Source organism: Phacochoerus africanus, chromosome 9 (assembly GCF_016906955.1).
Source record: "Phacochoerus africanus isolate WHEZ1 chromosome 9, ROS_Pafr_v1, whole genome shotgun sequence".
NCBI classification, from domain to species: Eukaryota; Metazoa; Chordata; class Mammalia; order Artiodactyla; family Suidae; genus Phacochoerus; species Phacochoerus africanus.
In genome coordinates this window covers 69,372,616-69,393,612 of record NC_062552.1, presented here as the reverse complement: position 1 = coordinate 69,393,612, position 20,997 = coordinate 69,372,616, and the positions used below count along the sequence as shown (strand labels likewise).

General features: G+C 39.0%; 1 protein-coding gene across 10 annotated transcripts in view; it reads right to left on the bottom strand.

The window, feature by feature from the left end:
• The window catches only part of HEATR5A (HEAT repeat containing 5A), a 116,331-nt gene that overhangs the window by 45,211 nt on the left and 50,123 nt on the right, over positions 1 to 20,997 (bottom strand). For all 10 annotated transcript variants that reach the window (XM_047794469.1, XM_047794473.1, XM_047794477.1 and 7 more), the window contains 5 exons: positions 15,010 to 15,119; positions 10,154 to 10,317; positions 9,889 to 10,064; positions 3,159 to 3,264; positions 2,023 to 2,213 (listed from right to left, as the gene is read on the bottom strand). In XM_047794469.1, coding sequence (XP_047650425.1) covers positions 2,023 to 2,213; positions 3,159 to 3,264; positions 9,889 to 10,064; positions 10,154 to 10,317; positions 15,010 to 15,119 — 747 coding nt within the window. The remainder of the gene's footprint in view (positions 1 to 2,022; positions 2,214 to 3,158; positions 3,265 to 9,888; positions 10,065 to 10,153; positions 10,318 to 15,009; positions 15,120 to 20,997) is intronic.

Below are 20,997 nucleotides of genomic sequence, written 5' to 3'. Positions count from 1 at the left end.
GGGTGCTGAAGCTTGGGCTTCAGAGGTCAGGCCCCAGGAAAGGACTGGGGTTGGCTGTCTGGGGCCCACCTGAAGGGGCTGGAGTATGGGTTGCTGCATCAGAGGATGTACATGGAAGAAGCCTGGGCCCACCAGAGAGGAAAGACACAACTGTTGGGGGGCATGGAGGAGAGGGATGGGAACGCCATAGGAGCTTCTTTCTTTGGGTAAAGATGTGGTACATATACACAAGGAAACATTACTCAGCTATAAAGAAGAATGAAGTAATGCCATTTTGCAGCAACACAGATGTAACTAGAGATTATCGTACTAAGTGAAATAAGTCAGAAAGAGAAATGCAAATACCATATCATACCACTTATCTGTGGAATCTAAAATTTGGCACAAATGAACCTATCAACAAAACACAAACAGACTCACAGACACAGAGGATGGACTTGTGGGTGCCAAGAGGGAGGAATGGACTAGGAGTTTGGGGTTAGTAGATGCAAACTATCACATACATAACAGATAAATAACAAGGTCCTACTGTATAAGCATAGTGAACTATATGCAATATCCTAGAATAAACATAATGGAAAATACATGTGTAGGGCTGAGTTACTTTGCTCTACAGAAGAAATTAACACAACACTGCAAACCAACTATATCTCAATAAAAAATAAATTTAAAAAAATAAAATGTAATACAGTAAGAGAATTTAGTATCTACCAGGAGTTTTCTTATGTATTGTATACCAGTTTGCTCCTTTAAGCCTCTCAACAGTCTTGAGATTCATACTATTAACAGTTCCTTTTTACAAACGAGGAAGCCAAAATGACTTAGTGATTTTAGCCAAAGTAACTCTTACAAAGTAACCATCTATTAAATGGAAGAGTTAGGATTTGAACCAAGTTAGTAATCTGACTCCAGAAGGTGAACTCATAAGCAAGTGAGACTCACATAATCAGCAGATGGGAAGAAGGTCAAAGTGCCACCTGCATCACAACTACTACTACTACTATAAATTTATATATATGACTAATATAGCCATGAACTTTATTTGCAGTTGTTTTTATTTTTACATACTACTTTCATATTGATTATCTCACTTACCTTAACATTCTTATTTGCTAGGGAAGTATTAATAACCTTGCATTTGAAAGAGGAAAACTGAGAGGATTAAATAACCCGCTTAGTTAAAAGCTGGCAGAAATGAACATGTATGCTCCCTCATCTGCCGCCTACAGACTTTTCTCTTTCAGGTAGATTGTTCTTACTACCTAGCATGTATATTTTACATGATAAAACTGTGTAAGTTTCTTACTCCCAGAGTCCCCTGAGAGCCTATGATATCACTCATACAGATGGTGATCTTTTTATATAAAAACTAAAACCAAAGAGGAGTTTTCTTGTGGCATAGCAGGTTAAGGATCCAGTGCTGTCACTGCAGTCGCCTGGGTTGCTGTTTTGACACAAGTTTGATCCCTGGCCCAGGAATTTCCATATGCCACAGGCATGGCCAAAACAAACAAAACAAAATAAATCCCTAAAATCAAAGAATTAGTAATAGCTTTCTGTTCTGAGACAAGCAGGCCAGGACAAGCAAACCAGGTGTGGGGGTGGTATTTTTTTTTTTTTTTCGGTGTTTTGTCTCTTTGAGGGTAGTACCCGGAGCATATGGAGGTTCCCAGGCTAGGAGTCTAATTGGAGCTGTAGCCACCAGCCTGTGCCAGAGCCACAGCAACAGAGGATCCAAGCCATGTCTTCGGTCTACACTACAGCTCATGGCACCGCTGGATCCCTAACCCACTGAGCGAGGCCAAGGATTGAACCCGCAACCTCGTGGTTCCTAGTCGGATTCGCCTCTGCTGCACTACAACAGGAACTCCTGGTATTCTTTTTTTTAAAAAAGTATCCAATTTCTCAATTTTTAAAACTTTATCATCAAAATGAAGTTGCGGTAGTTGCAACAAATCAAGAAGCTATACCCAGTTTTGACACATAGCTAGCTCATGAGTAATAAATGAGAAATTCACTTACTTGTCAAAGCTAACTTGAGCTAATGCAGCAGTAAAAACTCCATCATTAACCACCTGGGCTAATCTAGCCCATGCCGCTGCAGCTGCACATCTCAAGAGGGGGTTGGGACTTTCTAAGGCTCCCATCAGCAATGCTAGGACAGGTCTTCTCATTTCTTCTGGACCCAAGTGTCCCTTAGAGATAGCTACATCCTGAAATATGTAAAAAACAATCCAAACTTACAACTGTAGTAGATTCTCATTTCCAGTTTGGCACGTATATCCTGGTGAACCAAATATGTTCACACATGGTGATTACTACTTAAAAAAGAAATCAGGAGTTCCCATTGTGGCTCAGCGGTTAATGAACCTGACTGGCATTCATGAGGACGCAGTTCGATCCCTGGCCTTGCTCAGTGGGTTAAGGATCCGGCGTTGCTGTGAGCTGTGGTGTAGGCTGCAGACGCGGCTTGGATCCCGCATTGCTGTGGCGTAGGACGGTGACTACAGCTCCGATTGGACCCCTAGCCTAGGAGCCTCCATATGCCGCAAGAGCAGCCCTAGAAAAGGCAAAAAGACCAAAAAAAAGAAAAAAAAAGAAATGAGAACACAAAACATCCATACTGAACATACAAACATAATTTGATTTTTCTCATAAAGTACTTTGGAATTTTAACCTTCTAAGCAAACAATATAATAAGCAGTTATCACTGTAGCATACACATGTTCAGAAGAACATTAATAGGGATTTCCATAAAATAAATGATCAGTTAAAGCTATTCTATTTTACTTAAAAACCATAAGCCATAAAGAACAATGGGCCAGATTTGGTCCTTTGGCCATAGCCTACCAATGCCAGGTCTAGAATATTAGGCTTGGTAGGTGAAAGCATGGCTCTAAGCCAAGATTACAGGTTTAATTTCTGGTAAGTTTTATATGGAGAAAAACTAAAAGGGGGATTACAAATCCTGAAACATTAAGCAAAATGAAGAAAAAAAAAAAAACCAGCCCTTTAAAAACATCTTCCCATAAAAAAAATTAAATTGAAAAAATTTGAAAAAAATTAAAAAATAAAAACACCTTCCCTCTACCTACTTAGCTGACCATACACAATGAAAAAAAATCAAGCAAACCTGAATTTTAGAAAAAAAGAATTACCTTCAAGAAACTAGAAACCGAAGAAACAACGTGTAATTGAACTACTTGTTGACGAGCTCCTTTTGTATGCTTTATACTGTCCAAAAGCTGTTCCAATATAAGAAGCCTAAAAATCAGAAATGAGATTTAAAGAAAAAGCAAGTCAAAGGGCACTAGTGACTGTTTACTGCTAATCTGTTTTGTTGCATTTTGTTGGAACTACTTATATGAGATAAAGTATTGAATACACCAAAGCATTTTAGGAAGCGAAATTACAACCAATACAAAAATATTCTAATTACACGTCATGACAGTGGGGAAGATTCATTTTGTGAAAAACGTAAAAACAAATGTATCAGTTTATATGGATTTAGCTGGGAAAATTCACCTCTTTTAGCATTTTCCAGACAAAGGATATTTTCTTTTTCTCTTTTTTTTTTGTTTTTTTGCTGTTTCTTTGGGCCGCTCCTGCAGCATATGGAGGTTCCCAGGCTAGGGGTAGAATCAGAGCTGTAGCCCCCAGCCGAGGCCAGAGCCATAGCAACACAGGATCTGAGCCGGATCTCCAAGCATCACCACAGCTCACGGCAATGCCAGATGGTTAACCCACTGAGCAAGTGCAGGGACCGAACCCACAACCTCATGGTTCCTAGTCGGATTCACTAACCACTGCGCCACGACGGGAACTCTGACAAAGGATATTTTATTTTATTTTATTTTTTTTTATTTTTTATTTATTTATTTTGGTCTTTTTTGTCTTTTGTTGTTGTTGTTGTTGCTATTTCTTGGGCCGCTCCCGCGGCATATGGAGGTTCCCAGGCTAGGGGTTGAATCGGAGCTGTAGCCCCCGGCCTACGCCAGAGCCACAGCAACGCGGGATCCGAGCCGCGTCTGCAACCTACACCACAGCCCACAGCAATGCCGGATCGTTAACCCACTGAGCAGGGGCAGGGACCGAACCCGCAACCTCATGGTTCCTAGTCGGATTCGTTAACCACTGCGCCACGACGGGAACTCCCTGACAAAGGATATTTTAAAAGTTCCTTGCATCAACATTTTTGTTCTTAATAACAGGAATTATTGTACTCAAATAAACCGTTTCATTCTAAAGGTAGCACTGACCTTAGTTAATGAGAAGCAGCACAGTCTTCTGAACTCCAGCTATACTTTAAACATGTAATTGGGAACATACTACGTAAGAGTAAAAAGCAAGTTATACTTGCCAAAGAGGTAACGTTACATAAGAAAAACTACACTGTTTTTCTTATGTAACGTTACCTCTTTAGCACTTTCAAACATTTTTCTCCTGGCCACACCAACCAGTGGCATGAGGAAATTCCCAAGCCAGGGATCAAGCCCAAGCCACAGCAGTGACAATGCTGAATCCTCAAGTGCTAGTCCACCAGGGAACTCCAAATCGTTAATTTTTGATCATTTTCAGGAAGTCAAATTTTACTGCATACTGTAATTTACTAAACTATTCTATTGGTGGAGAGCAATTTTCCAATTTTTATAGTTCTAATTACAATGAATATACACATTACTTTTGGTCTGGGGTTGAATGTTTACATTAGGTTTTTATGTAGCTTTGATGAATTGTTTTTCATGTCCTTACATCACAGAACTTTTAAAATCACTTTTTGAGATTAAAGATATGTAACCAAGAAATAAATCACCCCATTTTTCCCACCAATTTCTCCAATGTTTAAAAACACTGTTCAGAGTTCTGAACTTCCTCCTCCTACTTCCCTCCCTTTAAATCAGGAAAACTAATAAAATGCTTAAGATAAATTTTGGTTGTGAACTATCTTGACAACAGGCATGGGACCTTACAATTTAACTTCATCTCTCTAGCATCTGGGTTTGGCATTTAGTTGGCAAATGTGCTTGCTGAACAATCACCAAGAACAGTTGCTTCTGGTGAATGAAAACTCAGCATGACTAGCTAAAGATGGCCCATGAGTATATTTTTACTCAGCTCTATTGAGTAAATATCTCTGAGCCCTTAACTAAATCTCTATCATTCTGTTAAAGCCACAAGCTCCAAATATAATTCTGCTCCAATTGACAATTCTTCTTTCAAAACAGAATAGAGACATTCCCTGATGGCCTACTGGTTAAGGATTTGGTGTTGTCACTACTGTGACTTGGATTTGATCCTTGGCATGGGAGCTTCCATAGGCTTCCAGTGTGACTAAACAAAAACACAAAAAAACAAAAACCACAAAACTCAAAAAATTCCTGTCATGGAGTTCCCGTCATGGCATAGCAGAAACAAATCCGACTAGGAACCATGACGTTGCAGGTTCGATCCCTGGCCTTGCTCAGTGGGTTAAGGATCCGGCGTTGCCATGAGCTATGGTGTAGGTGGAAGACGTGGCTTGGATCTGGCGTTGCTATGGCTCCGGCGTAGGCTGGCAGCTGTAGCTCCGAATGGATCCCTAGCCTGGGAACCTCTATATGCTGAGGGTGCAGCCCTAAAAAGACAAAAAAAAAAAAAAAAAAATTCCTGTCATGGCTCAGTGGCAATGTACCCGACTAGTATCCATGAGGATGCAGGTTCAATCCCTGGTCTCACTCACTGGGTTAAGGATCCAGCACTGCCGTGAGCTGTGGTATAGGTCACTATCTGGTGTTGCTATGGCTGTGGCTGGCAGCTGTGGCTGCAATTCAAACCCTAGCCTGGGAACTTCCATATGCTGTTATGTGCAACCCTAAGAAACAAAACAAAACAACACTCCAAACCCTAATGGATAGATATGTATATTATGCTTTTAAAAACCCAACTGTGGAAGAAGTCAGAAAAAAAAAGAAAGATGTAAAGTTATGTGTGTTATGACATGAGGAAAACAATATATATAAAAACAACTCACTGGAATATAATAAACATGCTGGATCACTAAAAATTTTGAGAAAACATAGTAATTCTAAGTATTCCATTTACTTAAATATTTTCATCCTTATTCAAAGGTTAATTCTGTTCATCGTAATAAATTTCGAAAACTCAGAAAAGCACAGGAAAGAAAAATAAAATTTACCCATAATCCCACCATCTAGAAAGAGCCACCATTAACATTTTGGCATCATTGTTCTAGTCTCTCCCTGGTCCCGTCGCTATCCCAGGTATACGGATATCATTTTTAGAAAACAAGAAGCACAGTGTAACACTCTGTTAATATCTCCGTTACTTCCCTAAACATCGATTCCACCTTAATAACTTCCTTATCTTGGCCTCCTGTTACTTTTTTTTTTTTCTTAAATTGAAGTATAGTTGATATACAATGTAAGTTATGGGTGTACAATATAGTAACTGACAATTTTTAAAGGTTATACTTTATAGTTTGTATCTTTTAATCCCCTACCCCTATATTGCTCCTCTCTGCTCTGGTAACTACTAGTTTGTACTCTATAGCTGTTATTCTGCTTCTTTTTTGTTAAATTCACGAGTTTGTTGTATTTTTTAGATTCTACATGTACTGAAATAATTTAAAATAGCTATTAGTATTATATAGTCTGGTAATACAATACTTTATTTAACTGATTCAAAAGTTTGGGACATTTAGGTCATTTATAATTTTTACTATAAATAACATGATAAAGATATCATAAATTTTTTTTTTGTCTTTTGTCTTTTTTGTTGTTGTTGTTGCTATTTCTTGGGCCGCTCCCGCGGCATATGGAGGTTCCCAGGCTAGGGGTTGAATCGGAGCTGTAGCCACCGGCCTACGCCAGAGCCACAGCAACGCGGGATCCGAGCCGCGTCTGCAACCTACACCACAGCTCACAGCAATGCCGGATCGTTAACCCACTGAGCAAGGCCAGGGACCGAACCCGCAACCTCATGGTTCCTAGTCGGATTCGTTAACCACTGCGCCACGACGGGAACTCCAGATATCATAAAATTTTTTCTGCCTCTTTTCCAAGACCATATTTAAATCATTATATTTCAAGAAAATATTTATGCCCAAATTGCCCTTTAGGAAGAAAAATTAAGGATAACTGTATAATCAGGCTTATGAGTTTAAAACATAAAACAACAATATTAGATCATATCCCAATCACTTGTTATAATGGCACTGTATCATGTTTAAAGTACTAAAATTACTAGTAAACTAATTTTATTAAAATTGCTTTAATTTTAGTAAAGTACTAAAATTACTGTAATAGAATCTGACCTGTACTATTTTCTTGACCATATTCATGGGCTAAAGACTAAATGAGACTACCACAGGCCCAATTTTTTTTTCTTCATCCTCTATCTGCAAAATATTTTTTAGATGTAATATGATTTTTATTTTTATTTTTTAAAAATTTCTTACAGTTGGAGTTCCCGTCATGGCTCAGTGGTTAACGAATCCGACTAGGAACTATGAGGTTGCAGGTTCGATCCCTGGCCTTGCTCAGTGGGTTAAGGATCCAGCGTTGCCATGAGCTACGGTATAGGTCACAGACACTGCTCGGATCCTGCGTTGCTGTGGCTCTGATGTAGGCTGGCAGCTACAACTCCGACTGGACCCCTAAGCTCTGGGAATCTCCATATGCCTCGGAAGCAGCCCAAGAAATAGAGAAAAAAAAAAAAAAAAAAGACAAAAATTTATTACAGTTGATTTGCACTGTTTTGTCAATTTCTGCTATACAACAAAGTGGCCCAGTTATACATAGATACAAATTCTTTTTCTCACATTTTTCTCCATCATGTTCCGTCACAAGAGATTACATATAGTTCCCTGTACTATATGGCACCTCTATATGCAAATTTGGACAGAGATTACAACAAAACATTGTGAATCTCCAGGAAGATGGAGAGGACCAGTTTTCAGAAAATACTGAATTGGTATTCGTAAGCAGTATCAATTATATGATTATTAGTTTTGGAATGAAATTAGATTAAAACCAAAGTTTTGAGTCTGGATGAAATAAAAACACGTTAACTGAGGAAACAGGAAAGATATAAAATCTGAAAATGCTGTATTTCCCTTACTTATACTTTCAGAGAGGTTATATTATGATGAAAATTTTTACTACAGAGAACACTATGCTTTTCTTCTCTCCATCAAGAGACACAACGCTATTAAAAGTCAATATAGGAGTTCTCGTTGTGGCGCAGTGGTTAACGAATCTGACTGGGAACCACTAGGTTGCAGGTTCAATCCCTGGCCTTGCTTAGTGGGTTAAGGATCTGGCATTGCCATGAGCTGTGGTGTAGGCCCCAGACGCGGCTCGGATCCCGCGTTGCTGTGGCTCTGGCGTAGGCCAGTGGCTACAGCTGGGATTAGACCCCTAGCCTGGGAACCTCCATATGCCACAGGATCGGCCCTAGAAAAGGCAAAAAGACAAAAAGTCAACATAAATATTATTCATGTTTTTATCCACTAAAAGTAAACTCAACTATCCAAAAGCCTGTTTCAGAAATGTGTTTCTGACAAGACTCAAATATTTTTGTGAGTCTTCATCAAAGAGACCAAGGTAGGGGGTTCTGCTGTGCCACAGTGAGTTAAGGATCTGTCATTGCTTCTGTGGTGGTACAAGTTCGACCCTGGCCCAGTGCAGTGGGTTAAGGATCTGGTTGCCACAGCTGCGACCAGAAAAAAAAGAAAAAAGAAAAAAAAGGAAAGGAGCTCACATAGTGGATCAGCAGTAATGAAGCCAACTAGGATCCATGAGGATATGGGTTTGATCCCTGGCCTCACTTATGGGGTTATGGATCTGGTGTTGCTGGGAGCTGTGATGTAGGTTGCAGACGTGGCTTGAATCCTGTGCTGCTTTGGCTGTGGTGTAGGCAGGCAGCTATAGCTCTGATTTGACCCCTAGCCTGGGAACTTCCATATGCCATACCTGCGGCCCTAAAAAGCAAAAAACAAAAAAAAAGAAAAAGAAAAAGAAAGAGAGAGAGATCAAGGTAAATTCCCTACCTAACTGGTATTCTCTGGAAGATATAACTGATAAAATGATATAAAAGCTAGGATCTAGTCAAATGCACTGTTGCTGGACTAGAATAAGAGACAGAAAGAATGACCATGAACGAATGAGGATAGCTAATAAACTCTTCAGTTGTTAAACCAGCATAGCCTATGGGTGATATTCACTCCTCATTTAGTATCTCAGAAAAAAATTTATTATCTCATGGAGTTCCCATTGTGGTGCAGCAGAAACGAACCTGACTAGGATCCATGAAGATGTGGGTTTGATCCCTGGCCTTGCTTCGTGGGTTAAGGATCTGGTGTTGCTGGGAGCTGTGGTATAGGTTGCAGACGTGGCTTAGATCTTATGCTGCTGTGGCTGTGTAGGTCAGAGACACAGCTCAGATCCCATGTTGCTGTGGCTGTGGTGTAGGCCAGCAGCTGTAGCTCTGATTCAACCCCTAGCCTGAGAACCTTCACATGCCGTGGGTGCAGCCCTAAAAAAAAAAAGACAAAAAAACCCAAAAAAACCAAAGTTCATAGTGAACTTGCATCTACCAAGTTCAAGACTAATCTGTTTTAATCAAATTTTTGAAATCCACTGAACTGAAGATTAATCCCTGGAGCTATAATGGCTTGGTAAAGCCTCCATGGCTTTATCCCTAGCCTGGGAACCTCCATATGCCATGGAGTCAGCCCTAAAAAAGACAAAAAAATGAAATCTTTTATATTAATGAGAACTTCTGACAACATCCTTCTTACCCACCAGTTCTCTATTACACATTCACTGAATCAATGACCAATCCTGAAATGCTGTATTTCAGGTAAGTGAACTAGTGAAGATGGTTTACCTCTGAGTTTCTCCCACATGAGCACATACAACTCCAAAGAGCTTGACTGCAGAACTAATAACTGATAGTGTTGGAGGTAAGGGCTTAGGCACAGAATCTCCTTCTACATCTTTCTCGTAAATAGAATAAGGGTCATACTCAAGACTTCCACAAGCAATACCATTACCAAGCAGGAGCTAAAAGGAAAAAAAACATTACATATGAGGTTTTAAAACCACTGTTTATAGAGTGAATTGACCCAAGAGTTACTGAAAAATGACCATACCTGTTCTTCAATAAATCTATGGTCAGTCTCTTGAAGCAAAGGACTTAATATTAGAAGATCATCCTGATGACAGAGGGGTGGAAGTAAAAATGTGGATGCTGCTACCTGTATATCAGGGGCAGTCAAGTCAGCAGCCAGCTCTTTAAGAATAGCACAGAGGTCTCCTGTTGAATCAGAGAAAAAGAGCAATTAGTAATTTAGTGATAGCAGTTAACTGGTTAGAAAACGGGGTTAAAAAAGCTAAGGGTGAACGTTAGTCTCTAAATCAGCTAACTTTACCACAGCCAAAGATTATGTACGTCCTCTCTGAAATATGCCCCACCAATGAATGGCTCAACTATGTGCTGCTGGTCACAAGGATAAGAATAGATACAAAAAAGACATCTCAAAGTATGTGTGTGTATATACTTTACGATACCGAATAAATACTACTACCATCATTTTAAATAAAATGACACAAAGCATAAAAACAGAATGAAAAAAGAGCAGATACAAAAGCAGACAAAACAGGCATAATAGTATCATGACAACCTAACTTGCCATCACTCCTGCATGACTGGCACTCATCCTAACCAGTTGGATTAAACTCATTTCACTCAAACTCTCAGTGTACTATCTCAACATCCCTCATATTATTTTAATACAATCCCTAGAAAGTATATCATTTCATCTATAAATATTTCATTGTGTATAAAATTAAGGACATTTTAAAGACTCTCATTATCATAATTGTGTGTTTTAAAAACCACTAACCGTCAAATACCCATTCAGTGCTCAAATTTTCAATTGCTTCATAAATGCCCATTTTTGTTTGGTTTTCATGTTTGAATCCAGACCTAAGTGAAGTCTACACATTATATAGCTAGTTGATTTATCTTAAGACTCCTTCAATCTAAAGTTCTTCCCTAGGAGTTCCCGCCGTGGCTCAGGAAAAACAAATCTGACTAGCACCCATAAGGACACAGGTTCGATCCCTGGCCTTGCTCAGTGGGTTAAGGATCCCACACTGCTGTGTCTGTGGTGTAGGCTGGGGGCTACAGCTCTGAGTCAACCCCTAGCCTGGGAACCACCATATGCCACTCACATGGCCCAAAAAGACAAAATTAATAAACAAAGTTCTTCCCTCTACTTTTATTTCCTCCTTGTGATTTATTTGAAAAAGATGAGGTTATCTGCTCTACAGAAGTTTCTACATTATGGATTTTTATGATTATAGCCCCCAAGGTAGTTTATTGTGTTCTTTTAAGGTCTGTATCATTTTGTAAATTGGAACCTGGATATAGAGAGGTTCATTTTTTCATTTGTGTTTCGGGGGCCAAACTAGTGCACAGGTGGCATTATGATCGTCCACAGACATGAGACAATGTACGGCTCTCTCCCTTACATACACATTGTGAAAAAAACTGGTCTATTTATCACATTGACCTAAAGTGCCATCTGAAAGATATCTATCTTAATTTCTGATGGACTAGCAATAGAAAATTTTATCCACCTAGAGTATTTACAAATAGCTTTTGCCAGCTTATAACCTAAGTATATTAGGAAAAATAAAAATCATCTTGGAGAAACATTCACTTTTGTGTTTGAGTAACAGCATCAGGATGAAATGAAGACTTGAGTGAGTCTACTTACTATAAGTGACAGGATCAATCAGGAAGGGCTCACCTGCTATTATTTTTTGTAGCTCAGTAGCAGTTAAGAATAGTAAAAGCAAATATTCATTGAGAATGTACTATGTACCAGTAAATGTCCTAAAAGCTTTACTTGTAGTTTTCATAACCACCTCATGAGGTCCAGTTATTACTGTTATTTTATAAGTGAGGAAACAGAAACAGAATTTGTTAATTGCCCAAGGCCATACAGCAATCACATGGGCAAAGTGAGATTGAAACACAGGCAGTCCAGGTTTCAGAACCTGAACTTTTAACTACCATGTTCAATCATTCATTCATTCAAACAGTGTTTAAGATAGTGTTTAATAAAATACATACAAATGTTATTATACAATCCTCCCCTCAAGGAGATGTAAAATACAGGGCGCAAATACACACATCAACAACAGAATGAAGGTAGGAAGTACCACATTTCATAAAGTATGAAAATAGATGGACTCCTAAATTTAGAGAAAGGAGATATTACATACAGCAATTGGGGAGGGCAGACAGAGACCAATAAAAGCTTAATGAAGCAAATGAGAGTTGCCTGAGGGAATGTCTTTTAGTTTAATTACCAGTATATGATACTCAGAAAAATAATTTTGTTGGTAGCACAATATGCAAGGTAAGTTTGGTACCTAGGTGTGAAAATAGTGGTGAATCTCTATTTCTCATTTAAAGTGACTTCTGGCCTAAATGTCCATGAACAAAGTACTTAAACATGATTCAACTTTAAAATGCAAATGTGCTTGTGTTGTAGAAATACATCATTGACTTTTTGATGCTAATGAGGAGCAATTTTCAGTAGAGAAAATTGAAATACTTGAAAGGAGATCCATAACAAAACTAAAATAGGAAATTAAAACAAATAACCCATTTTTTTACTCCATAAACTTCAGAAAATTAAGCAACTATTATGACAAAAATCTGCATATGCTGGACAACCATGATGAAAAGCTATTTAAATTCTTTTTTTTTTTTTTGGTCATTTTAGGGCTGTATCCAAGGCATATACAGGTTCTCAGGCTAGGGGTAAAAATGGAGCTACAGCTGCTGGCCTACACCACAGCCTCAGCAAAGCCAGATTCAAGCAGTGTCAGCGACCTACCCTATAGCTCGTGGCAACGCCAGATCCTTAACCCAGTGAGTGAGGCCATGGATTAAACTTGCATCCTCATGGATTCTAGTCAGACTTGTTTCCACTGAGCAACAACAGGAACTCCTAAATTCTTAAATATGTCTCATGTAAGATATATAATTTCTATTTTTTTTTGTTGTTGTTGTCTTTTTAGGGCCACACCAGTGGCATATGGAAGTTCCCAGGCTAGGGGTCCAGTCAGAGCTGCAGCTGCCAGCCTACACCACAGCCATAGAAATGCCAGATTTGAGCCATGTCTGTGACGTACACCACAGCTCACGGCAATACTGGACCCATAACAAGGCTAGGGATCGAACCTATGTCCTCATGAATACTAGTCAGGTTCGTTACCACTGAGCCACAATAGGAGCTCCTGCAATTTCTTACTATGCCTTGTAAGCTTACTTTTTTATCTCATTTTAGCAACTAACAGCAGATTTATGCTTTAACCTTGATTCCACTATTTATTGGATACATAAACTTGGGTTAGTTTTTGTAACCTCTCTGAGCCTCTATCAAATGAGGAAAACATAACTAGCTCATTTCATTATCCTAAAATAATGAAATGATAATATACAATTTCTAGCACAGTGCCTGGCATACAAAAATGATTATTTTGATACAGTTTCCGAGAAATGACAATATATCCATTTTTTGCCCGTGAAGCAAATACAAAATGCTTATTTTATATCAAACATTTTACTAGGTACATTTGTGAACCAGGAAGAGAGGTGGTGGGGAAAATACCACTCACATAGTGATAAACGCCAAGTTAGATTTGAGGTAATGATTAACTTAATATGGCTGGTTGAAAATTATAAAGACTAAAAAAAATAGACGTTCCTACTAGAGACCATTTTCAACTTTCACCTCTTAAAGCAAGTATTTTAAGTTATTCATTAGTGGTAGCAATATATTTTCTTGAAACTGTATTTTAAATTTATAAGAAAGGTTTAAGTACTAATTGTAAAAAAAGGGCAAGTTTATTTTACCAACAGCAGTATTTCAAAATCATATTTCAGCCTAATAAAAGTAAAACCTTTAGGAGTTCCTGTCGTGGCGCAGCGGTTAACGAATCCGACTAGGAACCATGAGGTTGCGGGTTCGGTCCCTGCCCTTGCTCAGTGGGTTAACGGTCTGGCGTTGCTGTGAGCTGTGGTGTAGGTTGCAGACGCGGCTCGGATCCCGCGTTGCTGTGGCTCTGGCGTAGGCCGGTGGCTACAGCTCCGATTGGACCCCTAGCCTGGGAATCTCCATATGCCGCGGGAGTGGCCCAAGAAATAGCAACAACAACAACAACAACAATAACAACAACAACAACAACAACAAAAAAAAAAGACAAAAAAAAGTAAAACCTTTAAAATCAATTAGACCCTGGTAGTTGAGTATTAAACTTCAATCTGGGCAGAGTTAAGAAAGGAATAGTAGGAGTTCCCATTATGGCACAGCAGAAATGAATCCAACTAGTATCCATGAGGATGTGGGTTCAATTCCTGGCCAGTGAATCAGGGACCCAGCACTGATGTGAGCTGTGGTGTAGGTTGTAGACACAGCTCGGATCCTATGTTGCTGTGGCTGTGGTGTAGGCTGGCAGCTGTAGCTCTAATTGGACCCCTAGCCTTGGACCCTCCATATGCTGCAGGTGTGGCCCTAAAAAAACAAACAAAAAAAAAGAATGGAACAGTGGAACAGAATGTATACAACAGATAATCACTCTAGAAGGAAACTGGCAATGGCTAAATTTCTAATAGATTTGCATTGGCATTATATATTTTGTAGAAAACCATGGAGTAGAATCAAGACCAATCATTGTGACTCATTCTCTCCCACACAGTGAAACGAGGGATTTTTTCCCAGAAAAGGGAAGACAGTAAGACATGAAGAAGTAGGGCTTTTTTTCAAATGTCTTTTATTTACTATAAAATGGTGAATAACTGAGTTAAGACTAAGCTCCCTAAACTTAGAAACAAAGCACCAGATAACTGTCATATAATTGCTTTGTTTTGCTTTCCAGGCACTGTACTAGCCACAAATAGCAGAACATCTTTGTGTGAGGCACGTACCTTCATAGGTTTCAGGCGGTAATAAAATCAACAATTCATAAAGCCTCTGTCTATAAACTACTGATGGTGTTTTCAACGAACTTCCATATGTTTTTAGTATTGAAGAAAGCCTTAAAGTAAAAGAAAAAGTGTACCTTAAGTTATGTAACAATGTACAAATATTGAACATGTTGACATATAAAGTAGCTCTATATAATTAGTGAACATTAGGGCTTTTATTAATTTATCGTGTGACTTTAAGTTAAAAAAGGAGTTACAACTATCACACATGAAAACCATTCTATGTTTTCTATCACACGTCATAGAACAAAACCATATATTCAACTTAGATTCCTAAGGATGTTAAGTATTGTGTCCAGAAGCTGAAACTCTTACTAAACTCCAAAATTTACAACATTGCATTTGTGAAAACTAAAGCCTGTTATGTAGAAAAGAAATAGCTAAAGAAACAAGCAAACAGGAGACAAAAATGCCTAGAGAAAACTCCAAGGGTTTGTTAAGAAGTTGATCCAGAATGCTATCACCAACTAAAAATGAATCATCAATATATACAAAATCATAAAACACAAGCTTTTAATAAAGCACAGGCTAAGACAATGTTCCACTAAAATTCCAGTCATAAAAACTCTTATTACCTTCTTTCTTCACTCTTCTTTCACTTTCATTATTCTTCATCTTATTCTCATTACCGGCATATTAAGACATCATTTTACTGTGTTCACTCATCTATTAAAGGATTTCTATGCTTTTTTTGTAACATTTAATTTTTTTGGCATGCTCATGGCATAACAAGTTCCTGGGCTAGGGATCTAACCCACACCACAGCAATGACCTGAGCCACAGCAGTGACAACACCAGATCCTTAACTCATTAAGCACCAGGAAACTCCAAAGTATTTCTAATTTTTGCCAAGGTACCATGTTATCAACTGGAGTAAAATTTTCATCTCCTTTAGCAATAAAGAAATAAAATGGGATTATTTTTCTTGTGCCATTGGTATAAATCCACTAAACTGTAATGGCATGAGGTTTCTAGGTACTCTAAGAAATTCTAGAAAGGTTCATTCATTTGTATTTTCTAGAAAAACAGTGCTCACTATTTTTAGTTTCTAGAAGAAAAGACATATCTTTGACTTGCCATTTTATTAAAAAAAAGCTCCATTTTATACCATTCAGCTTAAAAAAACATTTAAAACAGCTGGATAGAACTTTTTAGTTATAGAATTTAAGAATAAATCCATTATATTCAAAATATTTCTCTAAAATAAGATGAGTGATTTACAGTATGAAAACAATTTAAATCATACTGGCAAGACATTAAGAAATCACAAGCTGGAGTTCCTGTCGTGGCGCAGTGGTTAACGAATCCGACTAGGAACCATGAGGTTGCGGGTTCGGTCCCTGGCCTTGCTCAGTGGGTTAACGATCTAGCGTTGCCGTGAGCTGTGGTGTAGGTTGCAGACGCGGCTCGGATCCCGCGTTGCTGTGGCTCTGGCGTAGGCTGGTGGCTACAGCTCCGATTCAACCCCTAGCCTGGGAACCTCCATATGCCGCGGGAGCGGCCCAAGAAATAGCAACAACAACAAAAAAGACAAAAGACAAAAAAAAAAAAAGAAATCACAAGCTGTATTTTAAAAAAAATCCTGAGGAGTTCCTGCTGTGGCACAGTGGCTTAAGGATCCAGCACTGGTGGCTTGGGTTGCTGCTGCGGTATGGATTCAATCCCCAGGCTGCTGCAGTGGATTAAGGATCTGGCAATGCTGCTGCTGTGGCATAGGTTGCAGCTGTGGCTCAGATTCAATTCCTGCCTGGGAAGTTCCATATGCTGCAGGTGTGGCAAAAAAAAAAAAAAAAAAAATCCTGCAACATTCATTTGGTTTAAATACAATAGCATTTAGTTCAGAGAGCTGTTTGTGTGTCTAAAGAAAATAAGACAAACACAACAAAATAAGAATTTAAGAAAGCATTCCCAGGGTTTCTGCTTCTATAAGGAGGGCAGATTAGAGTCTCCAAAGGGCCTTCCTGCTATAAATACATTTAGATCCTGGATAAAAGATAATTTGCTTTGCTAGGTTTGAAGAAAGGGACTTTTCCAAGTCCAACCCCCAACCTTCAAACAAACAAACAGAAAGAGAATAAAAGAGAACATGAGTTAAAATCAGAAAGGGAATATCAATACCAATACTAACACAAGAATCTGCAACTGAGCTTGCACCCATGGCAAGGTAGGGTTGATAAACGGGATCTCCTGAAGGTAGTTTAAATGGTCTCAGGTACTGGCAGAGGCAAAGGCATATTGAATTAAACTCGGCTGAACACAGAATTTGTGAATTGGAAGAGACAGCAGAAGAAATCACCAAAAAAGGAGCAAAAAGGAAAGGAAAAAAATTAGGAAAAGATTAAGAGACATGGAGGATAAAATGAAAACACTCAAGATTTGTCTAATCACAGACCCAGAAGAAAAGTTTAACAAGAATGGAAAAAAGCCAATATCTGAACAGATTTAACAGCCACTTTTCCTGGACAACTGAAAGGCAAGAATCCAACGGGAGTTTCCGTCGTGGCTCAGTGGTTAACGAATCTGACTAGGAACCATGAGGTTGCGGGTTCGATCCCTGGCCTTGCTCAGGGGGTTAAGGATCTAGGGTTGCCGTGAGCTGTGGTGTAGGTCGCAGAAGGGGCTTGGATCCCAAGTTGCTGCAGCTATAGCTCCAATTTGACCCCTAGCATGGAAACCTCCATATGCCAAGAAATGGCAAAAGAAATGGCAAAAAAGACACACACACACACACACACACACACACACACAAAGAATCCAACAAAACATATACCATGCTGGATAAAGAAATTCACAAACTGTCAGTTTAAAGCAGAAATTGTGAGATTCCAATTTTTAAAACTCCAATTACATGCAGTTTATGAGATACATCTAAAAACACAATGACAAGGAAAAAGGAATAGCACATATATAATACCATAAACATTAAACTTTAATCAAAAAGTATTATTAAGGACAAAGAGAGTTATTAAATAACAATAAAAGATTCAGGCCATTGGGAAGATACAATTGCTTCTCAAAATATGGAAAAGGAAAAACAAAACTGGAGAAAAACTGATAAACCCAGCATAACCATGGAGGAGTTTAACACACCACTCTCAATTATTGACAGGTTAAACGGCTAAAATATCACTGAAAACAGATGGAGCAATGTAGCTAAAAAACCCACATCTGTCACAGAGCAAATCTCAAATTTAAAAGGATAGGTAACATACAGATCACATTCACTAAGTACAATGCAATTGTATTAACAATCAGTAGCAAAGCCATAGCTAAAAACTGTTTCGTATGGTTAGAAATTTAAAAACATATTTCTAATCAACTTCAAAGAACTTATAATCAAATTAAAAAATACATAAAACTGGAGTTCCCGTCGTGGCGCAGTGGTTAACGAATCTGACTAGGAACCATGAGGTTGTGGGTTTGGTCCCTGCCCTTGCTCAGTGGGTTAACGATCCGGCGTTGCCGTGAGCTGTGGTGTAGGTTGCAGACGCGGCTCGGATCCTGCGTTGCTGTGGCTCTGGCGTAGGCCGGTGGCTACAGCTCCGATTCGACCCCTAGCCTGGGAACCTCCATATGCCGCGGAAGCGGCCCAAAGAAATAGCAAAAAGACAAAAATAAATAAATAAATAAATAATAAAATAAAATAAAAATACCCTGTTGTTTTTTTTTTAAAAAAAAATACATAAAACTGAAAAAAATGGAAATAATACATTTCAATACTTTTGGATTCAGCAACTGGACACTTATATGGAAATTTATGACCTGAGCTTATATTAAAAGAACTTAGAGAAATTAAATGAGCTAAGCATTCGAATTAAGTTGTTAGAAAAAGAAGAAAGTATTTAAGAAAACAGGAGTAATAACAAGTACACATTAATGAAACAGAAAACAAGTTCAACATAAGCAAAGTTATTCTTCATACAGATTAATACAATAAAACTCTCATGAGGAGCTCCTGTCATGGCTTAGCGGAAACAAATCCAACTAGGAACCATGAGGTTGTGGATTTGATCCCTGGCCTTGCTCAGCGGGTTAAGGATCTGGCGTTGCCATGAGCTGTGGTGTAGGTTGCAGACATGGCTCGGATCTGGCATTGCTGTGTCTGTGGTATAGGTTGGCAGCTGTAGCTGATTAAACCCCTAGCCTGGGAACCTCCATTTGCCGTGGGTATGGCCCTAAAAAGCAAATAAATAAATAAATAAACAAACCTCTCATGAGATGAATCAGGAAAAACAAAGTAGAAGGCATAATGAAAGCTTATCAGGAATGGATGAAGGGACATTATAGATATAGCAAAAATTAAGAAGGTGAGAGTTTCTTGCGGCCCTGCAGGTTAATTATCTGGTGTTGTCATTGCAGTGACTCTGGTCACTGCTGTGGCACAGGTTTGATCTCTGACATGGGAACTTCCAAATGCTGCAGGCATGGCCAAAAAGATTAAACTAAAAGAAGATAAGAGAATACTAAGAAAAATTTCATACCAAAATTTTTAAGATGGGAGTTCCTGTTGTGGCACAGCGGAGACGAATCTGACTAGGAACCATGTGGGTTTGATCCCTAGCCTTGCTCAGTGGGTTAAGGATCCAGCACCGCTGTAAACTGTGGTGTAGGTCACAGATGTGGCTTGGATCTGGTGTTGCTGTGGCTGTGGCACAGGCCAGCAGCTGTAGCTCTGATTCGACCCCTAGCCTGGACCACCCTCCATATGCCACAAGTTTGGCTCTAAAAAAAGAAAAAAAAAATTTAAGATGAAGATGCAATGGGAAAATTCCTGGAAAAATCTAACCAAGCAACCAAACCGGACCTCAAATAGTTTAAGTAATTAAGGAAATGAAATATGTAGTTTAAGAAAACAAAAAAAATCCCCATAAAGAAAACAGGTCCAGGCTGTTTTACAGACAGGTAGTTTCAAGTGACATATCATTCCAATTTCACAAAAGCCCCTCCAGAGAACTTGATGAAACATTCACCTACCTCTTTTTTTGCCTTTTCTAGGGCCATTCCCGAAGCATATGGAGATTCCCAGGTTAGGGATCTAATAGGAGCTGTAGCCACTGGCCTATGCCAGAGCCACAACAACACAGGATTGGAGCCGCATCTGTGACCTACATCACAGCTCGCGACAATGCCAGATCCTTAACCCACTGAGCAAGGCCAGGGATCGAACCCCCAACCTCATGGTTCCTAGTGGGATTCGTTAACCACTGAGCCACAATGGGAACTCCACCTACCTCTATGAGGCTAATTTCACTTTGATTAAAAACTAGAGGAGGAGTTCCTGTCGTGGCCCAGCAGAAATGAATCCAACTAGGAACCATGAGGATGTGGGTTTTATCCCTGGCCTCGATCAGTGGGTTAAAGATCCAGTGTTCCCATGAGCTGTAGTGTAGGTTGCAGACGTGGCTCGGATCTGGCATTGCTGTGGCGTAGGCCGGCAGCTACAGCTCCAATTAGACTCCTAGCCTGGGAACCTCTGGCGTGAGTGTGGCCTTAAAATGACAAAAGACAAAATAAATAAATAAAAAGCAAAACCAAAAACAAAACAAAAAATACAAAAGAACTTACAAAACAGAAACAGACTCAAAGATTTTGAAACCAAATTTATGTTTACCAAAGCAGAAACATTGGAGCAGGGGAAAGGATAAATAAGAGGGTTGGGACAGACATATACACACTATTATATACAAAATAGATAGGTAACAAGGACCTACTGTATAGCACAGGGTAATCTACTCAATACTGTGCAGTCATCAACATGAGAAAAGAATCTGAAAAGGAATGGATATAGGTGTAACTGATTTACTTTGCTGTATACCTGCAACTAAAACAACTTCCTTTTTATAATTATTTTTTAATTTATTTCTTTGAAATTTAATTTTTTTTAAATTTTTTTTGGTCTTTTTGCCATTTTTAGAGCCGCTTCTGCGG